This window comes from Ursus arctos, unplaced genomic scaffold (assembly GCF_023065955.2).
Source record: "Ursus arctos isolate Adak ecotype North America unplaced genomic scaffold, UrsArc2.0 scaffold_6, whole genome shotgun sequence".
Lineage (NCBI taxonomy): Eukaryota > Metazoa > Chordata > Mammalia > Carnivora > Ursidae > Ursus > Ursus arctos.
This window is the reverse complement of record NW_026623078.1, coordinates 52,052,198-52,069,408: the sequence shown is the minus strand read 5'-3', so window position 1 is coordinate 52,069,408 and position 17,211 is coordinate 52,052,198. Positions and strand designations below refer to the sequence as shown.

Here is a 17,211-nt window from a genome sequence, read left to right as displayed (position 1 = left end):
CAGAAGCCCCGCCCCTCCGCCCCAGCCCCACCCCCACACCCGCTGCAGCCTCCGCCGCCACCTCTCCCTTCCTCTCTGCTCTTTCCTCCTCCTGTTTTCTCTTCCCTCCTCCCCCTCGCCTCCTTTTCTCCTCCTCCTCCGGCGCTGACGCTCGCGTAGGGCCCTCGCGTCAGACGCGCGGGGGCGGGGCGAGTGCGGCGGGGGGTATAAGTAGAGGGTGCAGGAGGCGGTGCTTCCCCTTCTCCCCGGCGGTTAGTGCTGAGAGTGCGGAGTGTGTGCTCCGGCTCGGAACACACATTTATTATTAAAAAAATCCAAAAAAAATCTAAAAAAATCTTTTAAAAAACCCAAAAAAAATTTACAAAAAATCCGCGTCTCCCCCGCCGGAGACTTTTATTTTTTTTTCTTCCTCTTTTATAAAATAACCCGGTGAAGCAGCCGAGACCGACCCGCCCGCCCGCGGCCCCGCAGCAGCTCCAAGAAGGAACCAAGAGACCGAGGCCTTCCCGCTGCCCGGACCCGACACCGCCACCCTCGCTTCCCAGCCAGCAGCCAGCAGCCAGCGGCAGCCGATCGACCCCGTTCTGCGGCCGTTGAGTAGTTTTCGATTCCGGTTGATTTTTGTCCCTCTGCGCTTGCCCCCGCTCCCCTCCCCCCGGCTCCGGCCCCCGGCCCCAGCACTCGCTCTCCTCCTCTCACGGAAAGGTCGCGGCCTGTGGCCCTGCGGGCAGCCGTGCCGAGATGAACCCCAGCGCCCCCAGCTACCCCATGGCCTCGCTCTACGTGGGGGACCTACACCCCGACGTGACCGAGGCGATGCTCTACGAGAAGTTCAGCCCGGCCGGGCCCATCCTCTCCATCCGGGTCTGCAGGGACATGATCACCCGCCGCTCCTTGGGCTACGCGTATGTGAACTTCCAGCAGCCGGCGGACGGTGAGAGCCGGGCCCGGCTGGCGGGCGGCCATGAGGCGCTGGCGGCGGCGGGCGGGTTAGGCCGGCGGGCCCGGGGGAGGGGGGCGGGAGGGCATGTCACCCCCTGAGGGCCGACGGGGAGAGGCTCGGGCGCCGGGACCCCGGCTCCCCGTGCCCGCGGGGACACGCGCTGCCGGCAGCCGCACGCCTGGCCACTTCCTCCTTTGCGACCATTTTCTCGGCCTCAGCCGCTCTCAAACTTTAGGGTGATGACGCGCCGGGAGGGTGGGTGAGATTGGGTTCTTCCACCGCGCTCCCGCTAGTAGCCGCGGGATTCTGGGGCGTTGGGAGGCGAGCCCCCTTCTCTGGTAATAGGTGGAGGCGCTCCCACCACCCCGGGCTCTTGCCGGCGCCCCGGGACGCGGAGGAAGTGCGATTCGGTGCTCGAAAAATACCACGTGTTGAACCCTGTAACCTCACAGGCCCGAGGCCTGTTTCTGCTACTGGCCCAATCGCCTGGGGGAGCCACAGGGCCTTAGAATAAAGTTAATTTGGTGATGTGGTGGTGCTCAGGTTTCTGATTCCATTCTTAATAACTTGTCAGTAACCGATGGCTCTAGAAATGTAAATTACCAGTGAGACGCGCATTTGGGGTTTTCCCGGAGTTCAGACATTTCTCACTAATATTAACAGCAGAGTGGTGGGAGCAGAGGATGATGTGGAGGATGACCCTTTTGAAGTCCACTGTTTTCTCAGGCAGTGTAGATTATTTCAGTTTTTTTTTAAATCCAAATTAGATTCGTAATACTGGTAATTCAGAATATTTTTTCCTTTCTGAAATAGTTCCTGTGCTTTTGAGAGGTTTTCCTTAAAAAAAAAATGTATTCACCAATTTTGGCCGTAAACCTCCAGTGTAGTGTGGACTGGGCCGTTGTACGTAATGACATTCAAGTAGTAAAGGTTTCTTTATTTTTTGAAGTGGTCCAGAATATCTGTACGTCATGGGGAATTGAACAAAATAACAGAGATAGAGTAAGATTGAAATTCATGGAGGAAAAAATGTGGCTAACCTTGTCTTTTTATTTTGAAGTTAAACAGTTCGCAAAAACAAAATTTGGCAAACAGATAAGATATGTGGCATGATGAGTTGCCAGGATTTTCTTTTATATTTGGATCAGTTGACTTCCAAAAGTCAGATTAACTCAATTTTATGGCCTGGTTTTGCTTTTTTTCCCCCAAGCTGCTTGAATACATGTTAAGTAATATAAACTATAAGGAATTTACTTTTAAATTTTTAATTAAGTTCACTCAGTAGGACTGAAGTTACTTAATGATCACCTTTTTGCTAGGGAAAGTTAGTACTGAGATTTTGGTTAGGCATACTACTACTGAGTGACAGAGAGCCAGAAGTTGTAAAACTGCACTGCAGGTGTCCTGCCCTTTCGCTCTGTAAGCAGTGGCTCCAAATGTCACTGCATAACAATTTTTCCCAACTCTGGATAAGAGTTACCACTGAATGAAAGGTAAAGATTAGGGAAGATAACTTTGGGGCAGGTAATCACAATCTAGAGTTGACAGAGAAAACTTGAACAAATCCTGAAGACCATAAAATGTAACTTTTGGAAGTGGCTGTTATTCTTTCCAAGCATAACAATATAAAAACAAAACCCCAATTTTTAAGATTTCTTGTGATATGAAAAGTTGAACTTCAGGTTACCGTGGTTACAGTACAGTACATTGTATATGTTCTCAGTCTGTACCAGTACTGTAACTGCTCAAAAGAAGATAGCATTTTTTCATCTTACATTTGTTTGGTTTCTATATGTACAAATTACTGTTTTTCCAAATACTTTTTTTGGTGGTTTTCTCTTTTCCTATTAACTGCAACATTGATGGACTCGTAGAATAGCTTCTGAAAGTGACCAGTTTCCAATTTAACAGGAAGAGGTGACTCATTCAAAAGACGCTCAAGCAAAGTCAGCTGAAAAACTAGGGGAGCTGAGTAGGTGTGGTCAATTGATAATGAGCTGACAGCTGATTGTCACTATCTTCTAGAAACTGGAGCTTTCATTTATAAAAAGAAGTGGCTGGAAAATTTGTCCTCTCAATAACTTTACAGTTACATTGGCATGGAATTTGTAGAAATTGGTGTTTCAGGACTTCAAATGGACTGTTTTTCCCCCCCTTTAGGACTATTGTTTTTTATTTAAGAATATATTTTTCCGGGGCGCCTGGGTGGCACAGCGGTTAAGCGTCTGCCTTCGGCTCAGGGTGTGATCCCGGCGTTATGGGATCGAGCCCCACATCAGGCTCCTCCGCTAGGAGCCTGCTTCTTCCTCTCCCACTCCCCCTGCTTGTGTTCCCTCTCTCGCTGGCTGTCTCTATCTCTGTCGAATAAATAAATAATCTTAAAAAAAAAAGAATATATTTTTCCATGGAAAGTTTCAGTTTATTTAATAAGTGCTTCGTGGTAGAGATGCACATAATTCAATCCTCCACAGACCCTGAAATCATAGGGTAGATTTTGAAATTTTCTAGTATTATTCAGAAATAATTGATTAAATGATCAGTTATTAAGGAAATCAATGACTGGAGATAAAATTGGTTTTATATGTCAAGAAATCTTTAATGAGTGAATTGTGAATATTATAGACCTGGTACTGCAAAAATTCTGTATTCATTATACAGCTAAGTATGCCCAACCTCACATTAGGTTTTGAGGGCCTGATTCAAATCTTGATCTGAATGGATATAACCTTTCTTTCTTTTTCTTTTTCTGTCTTTCTTTCTTTCTTTTTTTTTAACACAGTAATAGGAAGTTGTGCCATGAGTCAGTGAAATCCCCCAGCCCCCCAAATCCAGGGACTTCTGTTTTTTTTTATTTTGAATGAACTAATTTTTGTATAATATTGGTTGTGGTAAGCAGTGAAAAGATTGATTTTGACAAGTAATAAGGAAAGAAGTTAAAATGCTTGAACAATCTAAAAGCTTTTAAGTCTGGATAATTTACACTTACCTAATATCTCTTATATTGCTCATTAAGCAAATTGTATGTGAAGGGTATCTTGGTTTTATGTTGACTGGGAACCAAAAGGGGATTTAAATTTATGGTAGTTAAAAGATTATTTCAGAAATACATTGGTGATGTGTCACTTGTTAACATGGGAAATTTGAGGTTTCTGATAATTATCTTCTTTTTTAGCATTATACAATTTAAATCTAGACTAGTATGAGGTAAGGTCAGGCAATCTAGAAATTTAAAGAGGTAGAGCGACTGTGTGCCAGCCACTTCCCCCATAATCATTTATATAATTTTTAGTGGCCTATAAATGTTTTGAAGTAATACTCTGAACATGTCTTTCTTACAGCGGAGCGTGCTTTGGACACCATGAATTTTGATGTTATAAAGGGCAAGCCAGTACGCATCATGTGGTCTCAGCGTGATCCATCACTTCGCAAAAGTGGAGTGGGCAACATATTCATTAAAAATTTGGACAAATCCATTGATAATAAAGCACTGTATGATACATTTTCTGCTTTTGGTAACATCCTTTCATGTAAGGTAAGCAAAAATGTGACAGGTAAACATTTCTAGTGTTTTAGCTTCTTGTAATTTATTCCTTAAAAGACCAACCATGCTATATCTGTTAATGGGTAGCTTTATTTCCCAAATACCCAGGCTAGGAGGCCAACAAGTCCTCTCTAAACACTGGAAAAACTGCTAAATCAATAGCAAGTAATGAAAAATTGGTATCCATTTTTCCCTAGGTGGTTTGTGATGAAAATGGTTCCAAAGGTTATGGATTTGTACATTTTGAGACACAGGAAGCAGCTGAAAGAGCTATTGAAAAAATGAATGGGATGCTTCTAAATGATCGCAAAGTGTAAGTATAAATAGTTAATCATATTTCAAATCTGTTTTTAATAGTCCAGTTCATTTTACAAGTTAATAACATTTGTGCTCTTAAAGAGATTCAGCTGAAGTGAAAATAGTAAACCACATCTTGGTAGATTTTATCATTGTGTTTTCTTCTTGTTTGTTGTAACATAAGAATAACAATTTAATTGGTCAACATTCAAATGAAAAAGAAATATAGGTATACTGAGATACAAAACTTTTTCAAAATAAGTGCATAGTTGAAAAACTAGGAATCCAGACAGAAACTTAATCATAATTCCTGAGGCAGTCATTGGCCCATTTTACATTTGAGGATACTGAGGCTAAAATAATTTGCCTGTGTTTAATGCTGGTTCAGCAGATGAGCTGGGATACAAACCCAGTGGTCTCAATTCAGTCTAAGCTGGCCCTGTACTTGGCCATACTACTACAATTTATTCATGGAGTTTAAAGATGTTTCGTTGTTTTACCTTTTCACCTTCCTTCACCCATTTAAAGGTAAAGTAGAATTAAACCAGAAATTTTCATAATTAATCTTTCCTGAGATAAACTTGATTTAAAAATTGCAAACTTTGTGTATAATGGCACTGATAAAATCTCTGAGACTTTCTGCTGCAGGTTGTAAAATTGCAGGTTTTATGAGCCCAAAGAAATAACATCTCAGATTTTTTTATCATTAGTGCCAGTGGATTTTGTTTCATTATCTCGGCAGATTCAACCGTAAGGTCATCTTATAAATGATCTGAGTTCATGTTGCTGTGTAAACCGCAGTGACGGCATAACAAATTGGGCTTGGTTGTTCTCACAGCTCCACTGCATCGCTCTTAAGATGTGGTTCTTTTAAATCACTTCATCAAGTGCCGTGGTCAGTCTGTACGTGACGGGGTCATTACGCACATGGTGTTACCTATTTGAATTTTGTGTCGCTGCATGATTGAGGAAAGACTTTGTAATGTGTAAGGAACCCATATAAGTCTAAGAAACCAGCAGTTTCTCAATGTGAACAATGTTTACAAAGACTAATTGTTAGAAGTAGTATATCCTTATTTTTTTTGAAATAGTACATCTTTAAATGAGAGAAATACTTAGTATCATTAGTATTAGAAAATGAAAATATCTTACAGTTTGCCCATCATCATGCTTGGGGGCAGGGGAAGAATGTCCAGCATTGGTGGGGGGTCTAGATTAAATAAAGACTTAATTTATTGCTGTTTTGGGTATAAAATGGTGTAACCCTTTTGGAAAACAGTTCGTATATATAAACTTAAGGTCATTTATGTGCCTTTTGAACTACCATGATTTCTGCAACTCTATCCTAAGAACATATAACAGAAAGGCTCATTAAGTTCCAGCATTATTAACAAAAGCAGAAAGTTGTGATATCCACAATGGAATATTATGTTCCTGTTGAGAATGTTTGTAAAGCTAATCTCATGGAGAAGCACCACAGTATGAGTGGGGTGGGGAAGGTTAAGGAATAAAGTCATAGGTATCTGCCTTAAAGCAAAAAGACGTAGGGAAAGTTGGTCATGATTTGGGTGTTGTCATGGAAGATGGTTTTTACTTTGTCGTCTATTGCAGTAGTCTTGAATGACATGTACTACTTTTATATTAGGGGAAAACTAAATTTTTAAAACATTTAGTTGATAATGCTGCAAGGAAAATTTGCCAAGCTGTTATGTACAGAATTCAGAAGTTTAAATTTCCATTTTAGGAGATCACAGTGTGCAAGGGCCACTTTGAAGTAGCAACGATGAAAGTTTTTGTGTCTTTTCCTTGGCATGGTTCATGCGTTGCTCGCACTCATTTATATTGATAGGCATGATCTCTTTAACCCTGGGTTAGCTAGAAGGAAGGGAGGGACGTGTGTGTGAAGAAAAACTGCTTCCTTTTTTCTTGTAGTTAAGAGGTTTGTTCTTATTTTATGCTTCCATTTTTTCACTTAAGGCACGTGTTTTTAGTGTGCTCTTTATTTGAGATCTGAAATTATCAGTAACGATTACAAAATCAACCATCAGGCTTAATTAATCTGAACTTAATAAAATAGAACCTAATTTTATAGTCCTTACATATTTTATTAGATTTGTTGGACGATTTAAGTCTCGTAAAGAACGAGAAGCAGAACTCGGAGCTAGGGCAAAAGAGTTCACCAATGTTTACATCAAGAATTTTGGAGAAGATATGGATGATGAGCGCCTTAAGGATCTCTTTGGCAAGTTTGGTAATGTGTCTGAATTAAATTTTTACACTCAAAGTTCTGAGTAATTGCTCAACATTAGTTTTGGCTAATACTTTATATTAAAGTGAATGAAATGAAACTTAATACGGTACTTAAAAATGTCGTTATCTGGATTAAACTACTGATAGTCCATTATATTACAAGGTAGTACATAAATAAAGGTTAATAATGTTGTATTAGCACAGTAAGGTATGACTGCCTAATTGGAACAGATTTTAAAAGGTTATGCTACAGTAGGAAATTGTGCTGCATTTATGCGCTTACAGATCCCATCTCATCAGAGGCATGCACATGACACAGCCAACTTAGGTTGGGATGCAGTCTTTAGTTATGGGACAGGAAAGCTGGCCAGCTTTAGGATATTTGGCCAGTCTTAAAAGCCTCATGTTTGAGCAATTTGAAACAATGACATTCAAAGACAAAGCCAGAGATCCTGATTCCCGTGATATCTCCTTGGGATGGCCTTCTGAATCCATGGGATCTTAATTTGTTCCTTGCATTTCAAATTAACTTCACTAAATTTTAAATCAGTGAGGTGTAACCAGCCTCACTTTAGATAGTTGTAGATGATCAGAAGATGAACTTGAAATAGAACGCTTAAGCAGGTGATTTGCTTGTTCCTTATCATTTGTTGAGCTTATTAAATAGGTGGCTTTTGTTTTTTTGAGCACCTCAAATGATACAGAATTAGGAAATCTAATACTTTTTTATTGCCGATCTAGCATGCCACGTTGAACCCTCTGCTCCTTTGAGCAAAAAAACTTGTCCTTTTGCACAAAGATAAATTGTGTCTTGCATCTGACTCCAAATTCTCTTTAGTGACTGGTTTTGTATATTTCATCTTTTTTAATTAGAAGCTGTTTCTAAAGTTGAATATTGTTAACCAGTTATTCCAAATGAATGCTATGTGAGGTGACCACTGATATGTAAATTTGTCAAATATTTTCTTGGCTATTTATCATAGAGATTGGAAGTACAGCGTTAGGACCAGAGGTACATTCAGAAGAAACAATCTACCTGTGCCCGTACATCTTCCATATTCTCTGTAATCAAATGTGATTTTTAACCTTTTCTGGCCCCAACGTACCTGAGATAATACCCACCTCAGTTAAGTGTCTTTTTCACTTGGGAGGACTGGGGCCATGTGTCTTCAAATATGTGCTGCTTCCTCCGAGTGATACTGTCTCTTTCCAAGGGTCAAACCCTGTATTCCCTCTACTCTTAATTAAAAGTCAAGTGGGCCAAGGGTTAAGAAAATGTTATTTCTTAATTCTGATGTCAAAATTGTTGGCTAAAAGAAGCAAATCTGTTTTGAACTAAGAATAAAATTTCATCTTTAACAATTGTCTAAACCATATACCTCCTCAAATGGAGGAAGGAGTGTTTCAGGAAATAGAGTACTTAGTTTCTTAGTAGAAATCCAAGGTCTTTGAAGAGAACTTTTTAAATTTTTTTCATGGCTTTATGTGTGTTGAAATTTGAAATGTATAAACTAAATGTTGTGTGGAATACCTTTGAATCATTTAAAAAATTTTTTTAGGACCTGCCTTAAGTGTGAAAGTAATGACTGATGAAAGTGGAAAATCCAAAGGTTTTGGATTTGTAAGCTTCGAAAGGCATGAAGATGCACAGAAAGTAAGACTCAAATATACTAACTAAAGATAGTATGGATTTCCTGTATTTTATAATAAGAAGGGAGATGATAGAAGGTTTCCTTGTTCTCATGCTGAAACGTACATGAATTACATTGGCTATTTTACATGTATTGTTTTGAATTACTTGCATTTTATGTATTAGTTTTGAGGGTATAAATTGGGAACCTATATTCCCAAAACATCGAAGCCAAGTTTTTGTGATGGGTCCATCTTTAGCATTCGTAAACTAACAAATTTTCTTGATTGTTAAAGAAATGAACTTCTCTATTCCAAGTTAGTAATTAAAATTTCTGTGATTTCTATAAGGCTGTGGATGAGATGAATGGAAAGGAGCTCAATGGAAAACAAATTTACGTTGGTCGAGCTCAGAAAAAAGTGGAACGGCAGACGGAACTTAAGCGCAAATTTGAACAGATGAAGCAAGATAGGATCACCAGATACCAGGTTCATTTTCAATTGACAAGCAAAATAAGATAGGGATGAGGAAACCTATTTTACGTTCTTTCAGTTACTGCCAGGTAACTGGAGGGCTGGTGAGGGGGAAAGGAGAAGACACAAGAGATAAAATACTAGGAAGTGTACTTAAGTACCGCTGTGGTTTTTTTTTTTTTTTCCTTTTCTAGTTTTCTTTTTCTTTTTTTAGGGTGTTAACCTTTATGTGAAAAATCTTGATGATGGTATTGATGATGAACGTCTCCGGAAAGAGTTTTCTCCTTTTGGTACAATCACTAGTGCAAAGGTAAAGCATGTGATACTTTAAGATTTGGGGAAAACCCATGCACGTTGATATACGTAGATAAATTTCACATTAATATGCCAGAGTGTTTTTCTTATTTTGTAAATGAATAGTCACATAGGGGTTTTTTTTCCTGCCAAAACAGTCCCCCCCCCCCCCCGCCCCGGAAATCACGCTTTTGCTTCATTGCTTCACAGACATTCAAATTTGAAGTAGATATTGTAGACTTAATGGTTTCTTTTTTTGCAGGGGACAAGTTCTGAATTCTACTTGAGGAAGGCTGCGTTAACCATAGTTAGTGATTGAGCCTCACATAATATGCATGGTTCTATTTAACTATTTTCCTGGTTAAAAGTGGCAACTTATTAGGGAGCTATAATTGTTACTGGGCAAATTTATATTCACTTACACAATTCATTCTGGGGAGTCAGACTTTAATTTTCTTTCACTTAAAATCAGGAATGATTACAGCAGTATGATTCTGGGATTTTAAGAACCTCTGTTCCAGGTGTTTTTTCTGGTGTCCATGGTCCCAAGAATTCTCTGTATGTAAAGCTTTATGCATATGTATTTTGGGGTATGAGAGGAGTGTCTAAAACTTTAGTCAGTTTCTTAAGAGTACAGAAAGAATTCAAACTCAGTGGTCTTGGAATGACCTAATGGCTGATCTCCCTACTCATCTTTTCCTGGTAACTTCATTGATCAAGAAGCTTCTATGCTAGGAAATGTTAGGGGCATGATAGATGAATACAAATAAAAATGAAGAGATGGGGTGGCCTTGTGTTTTAGCCTATGTTTTTGAGTACTTGGAATATGCTAGAATGTACTCCTGGGTGTCTTTATCCCTAGTATGTTACTTCAAAGTTTGTTGAAGTTGAATATTGTGCATCAGTTTTTAAAGTCGTTTGTGGATTGTAATGTCACTCCTTGGTGGCAAGGATATGAAAATTTGGCAAGAGTTTATTCTGGAGGAGGAGGTCGTATGTTAATAATGCTTGCTGAAAAAAATACCAAAGATGAAAGGTGATTTCCCTCTCCATCCCCCATTTGTGTGTCCTTCCCAGATAATCTTCCATGTTCGTCCAGATACTTTTTATAGATTTATAAACAATTTTTAAGAAGACCAGGATGGTACTATATAGATTATGTGACTCGCAGTTTTACTTAACAGTAGCTCTAGATACATATTTGCATATTCATTTGAGGGTTTTTTTTTTTTTTTTTTGCTAAGGCTGAATATTCGTTGTGTAGATATACCATAACTTACTTTACCTATATTGATAAACATTTTGGTTGCTTTGTGTGTTTTCACTGTTAGACCCACCATTCTAATAAACATTCTTCTATATCTTTGCAAAAATGCCAGTATTTCTAAAGTTCTAGAATTAATAAAATAGCTGGTTAGTGGGTATATATAATAAAATTGACACAACCGAATTGTCCCAAAAAGCTGGACAAAATCCTACTAGTCTTGCCAATTTAGTAGAAAGTGGTATACATCTTTTCCAGTGGTGACATGTCTTTCATATGTTGACTAGTTTTGCCTGTTTGCATATTTTTTATTGGATTGGTTGTCTTTTTATTGATTAATTTTATGTCAGCCCTTTGTTTTATATTGTAAATATTCTCTCCCAGTCTTTAACTTAGGACTTTGGGAGTTTTTTGTCATCTTACTTTCTCCATATTTTTGTGTTTTATGCTCAGATTCAGAATCAAATGTTTGGCAATTTGATTTTTTAGTGTGATATGAATAAGAGATGTGACTTAATTCTTCTCAGTGGTCTCAATGTACCATGTACCATATAATGCAAAGTCTTTGGTTATTTTAAAAGTTAACTTCAACATGCTGAATTCCCATGACTGCATGGGTGTGTTTTAGGGTCTTGTTCTAGGTATAATTGACACACTCAGGGCTATAACATAATGACTTGATGTTTCTGTTGTATATATTGTGAAATGATCATACTCTAGTTAGTATCCATCACTATACACAGTTAACAAATTTTTTTTTCCTTGTGATGAAAACTTTTAAGATCTCTCAGGAACTTTCAAATATGTAATACAGTACTCTAGTCCCCATAGTGTACATTAATTGCATTCCCAGGAATTAATTTATAGATGGGAGTTTGTACTTTTTAAAACCTTTGTTGATTTTCCCTACCCACCTCCTTTTGCCTTCAGCAGCCGTGAGCTCAGTTTTGTTTTTGTTGCTCTGTTTTGATTCCACCTGTAAGGGAGGTCATCGGACTGTGCATCGGTGTTCTGTTTGTTCCTGGGCTACGCCGCACCGTTGAATGTCGTAGAACGTGCTTCTGTATAGTGCGGCTAGTGAGGAGTTCTTTGCATCTCCTCGCTGCTCCTTTAGAAAATCTTTTCAGTGTTTGAAAGCTTCCTCCTGGCCAATATTTATGGCACTTTTGGTCTTGAATGTGAATTTTTTATTTTGAAATGCGGATATTCTGGAATAGATTCAGCCTCTCCTTCCCCACCAAGGAATAAAGCATCTTGTCAACTTAAATTGCTAAGTCAAATTTTAATGGTGCTAAAGAGTCCAATTTTAGGAGGCCTTGAATGTCTCATTCAGATATTTAAACCTTAATATTCTGTTGACAGTCTAAAACCTTAGCACATGGTATTTGCTGTCTTAGCCCTACCTCTTTCTCTCTTGCTTGGCTGAGATACTACTGCATGTGCATAGCTTGCCCTTCATAGTTAGGGATTAAGGAAAAATTGTGGGAAAAAATGAAAGCATTAACAGTGTTTGCTTATTTGAGTCAGTAGCTGTAATTGTAATAGTAATGCTCTCAGAGCCTCATTCTATCGTTGAATTAACTTTTTTTTTTTTTTTTTTTGTCTTTTAATAGGTTATGATGGAGGGTGGTCGCAGCAAAGGGTTTGGTTTTGTATGTTTCTCCTCCCCAGAAGAAGCCACAAAAGCAGTTACAGAAATGAACGGTAGAATTGTGGCCACCAAGCCATTGTATGTAGCTTTAGCTCAGCGCAAAGAAGAGCGCCAGGCTCACCTCACTAACCAGTATATGCAGAGAATGGCGAGTGTAAGAGCTGTGCCCAATCCTGTAATCAACCCCTACCAGCCAGCACCTCCTTCAGGTTACTTCATGGCAGCTATCCCACAGGTACGATCCAGAAGAGAATAAAAACCTTACGCAGGTTTTCACATTTGGTCATTTTTAGTGTTTGTGCCCTGCGTAAAGGCCTAAGATTGAAACATGTGAATTGTGATTAAATTTGAAAAAATGCTTAGAGTGTAAGGACTTGCTGAATGTTCTGAGAACATAGAGCTAGCTGCATTATTGCTTTTTTTCTTTACCTGATTGATGTGTGTGTTTGCTTTCTACAGACTCAGAACCGTGCTGCATACTATCCTCCTAGCCAAATTGCTCAACTAAGACCAAGTCCTCGCTGGACTGCTCAGGGTGCCAGACCTCATCGTAAGCCTTTTGTTTTTAGTTAAGGTTGTGAATTATTTGGACTAAAAATATATGTGAGACAAATTAGCTGTTATTTTCCAACAGTATATTAACTGTTGCTTTTCATAATTTAGGGTTATGGGTGTTCATTTTGGGGATCCTAGTGTTTTCTTAATCCTAAAATGCCTCACCCTTCCTGTTTTATTGAGACAGTAATTTCTATGCTGGTTTGATTTATGATAAGTTTGGGACCGGAGCCACTCTTAATTTCATATTTGGTTAGGCAGTAGTTCTAAAAGATCCTGGTCCATGTGTGAGCATCAGAGTCCTGGCATTTTGAGCCTTGCCTTGTGGCCCGCTGCTATAATGCGGGAGCACTTGGAACCAGGTTTGTGTGTCATATTCAGATAGTAAGTCCTTGTTCTTCTGAATGTTTTTATGTACTCATTCTCTGATCTGGGAAGTTCAGGAAAATGGCAGGTAAGAGACTAAGCTTTAAAACATGATATTTACATTTAGTCACTTTCGTTCCTTTGTTCAGACCTCAGCTCTAACAAAGCATTGAACACTTCAGTGAGTTTTTTCCCAGTTAATGTATGTTCTCATATCTTTAAATGTAGCATTCCAAAATATGCCCGGTGCTATCCGCCCAGCCGCTCCTAGACCACCATTTAGTACTATGAGACCAGCTTCTTCACAGGTTCCACGAGTCATGTCAACACAGCGTGTTGGTAAGTCTTAACACTTTCTGTAACAAATTGATTTCCAATTTGAAAAATCAAGATAAAAGTACAAAACCACATGTTTATTTTTTAGCTAACACATCAACACAGACAATGGGTCCACGTCCCGCAGCTGCCGCTGCCGCAGCTACTCCTGCTGTCCGCACCGTCCCACAGTATAAGTACGCTGCGGGAGTTCGCAATCCTCAACAACATCTTAATGCACAGCCACAAGTTACCATGCAGCAGGTAGGACTTTCATTTCTTTGTAAAGATGGCAGTCCTTGGTTGCAGTTAAAGAAGCTAAAGACTACTGTGTTTTGAGAGCTTAAGCTATCCAGAACATTTTGCTAATTGATGTACCATTAACTGACCATACGTAAATATGTCTTATACTGTGGGAGTCAGACAAGCGTTCAGCATTCCTTATCCTGAATTATTTGTGTGCTTTGAAAGCTTTGTTAAGCACAGTTTTAAGGAAGAAAGGATGACCTCCAGTTTGTGAGGTTAGCACACCCTGTTTGACTCTGAGAGCAAAACTGTCATGAACGTAATAGAAGTAAAGCTCAAAAGAATATTGCAGGTAGAAAAGACTACCTTGGGCTGTATTTCTGATGGACTCAGCTTCTATTCGTGTTTGTAGTGCAGTCTTCATCATTTAGTGATTTTTCTAGTGAGTATGTGCCATTACTTCTGTACTTTAAAAGAATTAAAAAAAAAAAATTTGAGGTGGGGAGAAAGAGAGCAAATCCCAAACAGACTCCCTCCTGAGCACAGAACCTGACACAGGGCTTGATCTTACCACCCTGAGAGCATGTCCTGAGCTGATATCAAGAGTCGGACACCTGGCTGAACCACCCAGGCACCCCTATTTCTGTACTTTAAACTTAGGAAAATGCCCATTTTTTTCTAGCCTGCTGTTCACGTACAAGGTCAGGAGCCTTTGACTGCTTCCATGTTGGCATCTGCCCCTCCTCAAGAGCAAAAGCAAATGTTGGGTAAGTGCCTTTGTCCCACCTGGTCAGTCACAGGCTGACCAGAAGATGGGGAAGATACCCAGCTATCATTTGTAGGTGCAAAAGCAGGTCTGAGGTTGCAGGACTGGTCTGAGTTGGCATGTCTGCTAAACTTAATAGTGTTCCAGGCTTTTAATTAAGTATTTTGCTTTTGATAACTAGGATAATAGGGCATTATTTGCCATGGATCCCACTACATTTTTGGAAGAGGGAATTTGCAATAAATGAAAAAGTAACTTCAAGCACAGAATTAACTTCATTGCCTTATGGTAGATAGTTTTGTAAGTGTCAAAATGGTGGGTTGGGGTTGACCTCTATTTGCTATATCCAAAGTCAGGTTCTTCAACCCAGTTTTAATAATGGTGGATGTCTTCACACTTCTTGTGACTGAAGGAATTTGTGTATGTTTTTGTTCCTAGGTGAACGGCTCTTTCCTCTAATTCAAGCCATGCACCCTACTCTTGCTGGTAAAATCACTGGCATGTTGTTGGAGATTGATAATTCAGAACTTCTTCATATGCTTGAGTCTCCAGAGTCTCTCCGTTCTAAAGTAATATAAATTTGTCATTTATCTAACAGCCTCTTACACTATGTATTCCAGGGCTTTTTGTAGAAACTTGAATATTACTAAGTGCAGTTCTAAGTTTTATAAATCTTAATTACACATTCTAATAACCACCACCTGTGCTGCTGTTATCCCCGTTTTGTAATACACATGGGGAAACAGGCATGGGGGGGGGTCGGGAATTTGCCCTGTGTTCACACAGCTAGTCAAAGGCAGAGCTCAGTTTCACCTGCAGGCAGTTGAGCTCCAGCATCCGTGCGGTCTTAGCTGTGCTGCTGCTTTGGTGAAGAAAGAGATGTTTGCCGTTATTTCTCAACTTTGGGGGGGGTGGTTGGTGAGGAGAGTAAGAAGTAAGTGCAAGAGGGTTCATAATTTTAGAAAAGTGGGGGAATGGAACCCAGAAGGATATGGACACAGTTGAAATGTCTTTTGAAAGCAGTTCTTTCCACTTGCATCTGAGGAAAAGTTTAGTTTGCCTCTGTTGGACATTTATATGTTGCGAATTTGAAATTCTTTTAGTTACTCCTTTTCAGAGCCAATTTGTTCCTTTTTTAGGTTGATGAAGCTGTAGCCGTACTACAAGCCCACCAAGCTAAAGAGGCTGCCCAGAAAGCAGTGAACAGTGCCACTGGTGTTCCAACTGTTTAAAGTGAGCGCTCCTCTCTGGGCTTATTGTTGTAAGCTTGTTTTTATAGGTTTGAGCATATTTTGAAACTGCAAAAATTCATTTTACCATTAATCCAAACATATTGCTAACTTTTCAAAGAGAAGTAGAAATAGAAATAAAAGAAATTTTACCTGTTAGCCTGGTATTGACTTGAATCTTTAAATCCAAGCACCATCAAATGTTCTGTATTAAATGGACTTGGCTTTTTGTGTACTTACTCTCCGAGGACCGTTCCCTGGGTTGCAGTACTGACAGTGCCCAGGTCTGCACTCTTGCCCTTCATTACTTCCAAGAAATGGGGTAATGTAGCTGTGTAGCCCAGACCAGAGATTGGCAAAGCTTTTCTGTAAAGGACCAGATAGGAAATATTTTAGGCTTTGTGGGCCATGTTGTCTATGTTGTAATTACTACAGTTTTAGGGTGAAAGAACTCCTAGACATTACATAAATGAATAGCTGTGTCTGTGTGCCAATAAAACTTTACAGAAACAGGCTGCAGACTGAATTTGGCCATGGGCTTTAAATTTGCTACTGACAAGTACCAGTATTGGTCATCTTGTTTTGTCGTTGGTACTTGGCCATTTGCATGCTATACACTTTAAATATGCAGTGTTATGTTTGATACATTTATATATCGTAATATGATTGCCAGTATAGCAATAACTAGCAGCTATATCACTTTATGTAATGATTAAGAATCATGAAATTCTAGCCTCTTACCTAGTTTGATGATTACATTTTTTTTCTTCCCGTATTCACAGATTGATCAGGGACCACGAAAAGAAACTCATGCTTCACCGAAGAAAAATATCTAAACATCGAAAAACTTAAACATTATGGAAAAAAAACATTGCAAAATATAAAATAAATAAAAAAAGGAAAGGAAACTTTGAACCTTATGTACCGAGCAAATGCCAGGTCTAGCAAACATAATGCTAGTCCTAGATTACTTATTGATTTAAAAACAACAAAAAAAACCACAAAAAAATAGTAAAATATAAAAACAAATTAATGTTTTATAGACCCTGGGAAAAAGAATTTTCAGCAAAGTACAAAAATTTAAAGCATTCCTTTCTTTAATTTTGTAATTCTTTACTGTGGCTTAGCTCAGAATGTCACTTCTGTTTTAAATAACAGAATTGATAACTGAGCAAGGAAACGTAATTTGGATTATAAAATTCTTGCTTTAATAAAAATTCCTTAAACAGTGCACAGTGATGTTATGGTATTTTATTTCTCTTTGTAATTGGTTTTGCACAAATAGGTGATAAGTTGGAACTGGCAGAAGAACCTCATGAAAAAGTTGAACGGTCTCATGGTTTTATGGAAAAGGGGCACAAGAATTTCTCCAATTTGTTTTATGAATTTAA

At 39.1% G+C, this 17,211-nt stretch overlaps 1 protein-coding gene across 3 annotated transcripts; it reads left to right on the top strand.

Annotated features, from left to right (window-relative positions):
• The first annotated feature begins 29 nt into the window (after positions 1-29).
• On the top strand, positions 30-16,667 carry PABPC1 (poly(A) binding protein cytoplasmic 1). Of its 3 annotated transcripts, XM_057308125.1 has the most exons (16): positions 236-592; positions 706-934; positions 4,282-4,475; positions 4,682-4,797; positions 6,893-7,032; positions 8,591-8,685; positions 9,012-9,149; positions 9,349-9,444; positions 12,306-12,578; positions 12,803-12,893; positions 13,493-13,603; positions 13,689-13,843; positions 14,508-14,592; positions 15,030-15,160; positions 15,731-15,824; positions 16,603-16,667. In XM_057308125.1, the coding sequence occupies exons 2-15, from the start codon at positions 742-744 to the stop codon at positions 15,821-15,823; spliced, it is 1,911 nt and encodes a 636-aa protein (XP_057164108.1). In that variant the 5' UTR covers positions 236-592; positions 706-741; the 3' UTR covers position 15,824; positions 16,603-16,667. The 3 variants fall into 3 exon arrangements, with proteins under 3 accessions (XP_026351415.1, XP_057164109.1, XP_057164108.1); XM_026495630.4 differs by having other exon boundaries at positions 30-934; XM_057308126.1 differs by having other exon boundaries at positions 232-934; positions 15,731-16,667.
• Positions 16,668-17,211: the final 544 nt, after the last annotated feature.

Excerpts from the sequence above, each read along its gene's own strand:
- PABPC1 (XM_026495630.4), top strand. The coding sequence starts at position 742 with ATGAACCCCAGCGCCCCCAGCTACCCCATGGCCTCGCTCTACGTGGGG. Across the intron at positions 935-4,281 it reads CTTCCAGCAGCCGGCGGACG|CGGAGCGTGCTTTGGACACC; the intron begins GTGAGAGCCGGG and ends TCTTTCTTACAG. Across the intron at positions 4,476-4,681 it reads GTAACATCCTTTCATGTAAG|GTGGTTTGTGATGAAAATGG; the intron begins GTAAGCAAAAAT and ends ATTTTTCCCTAG.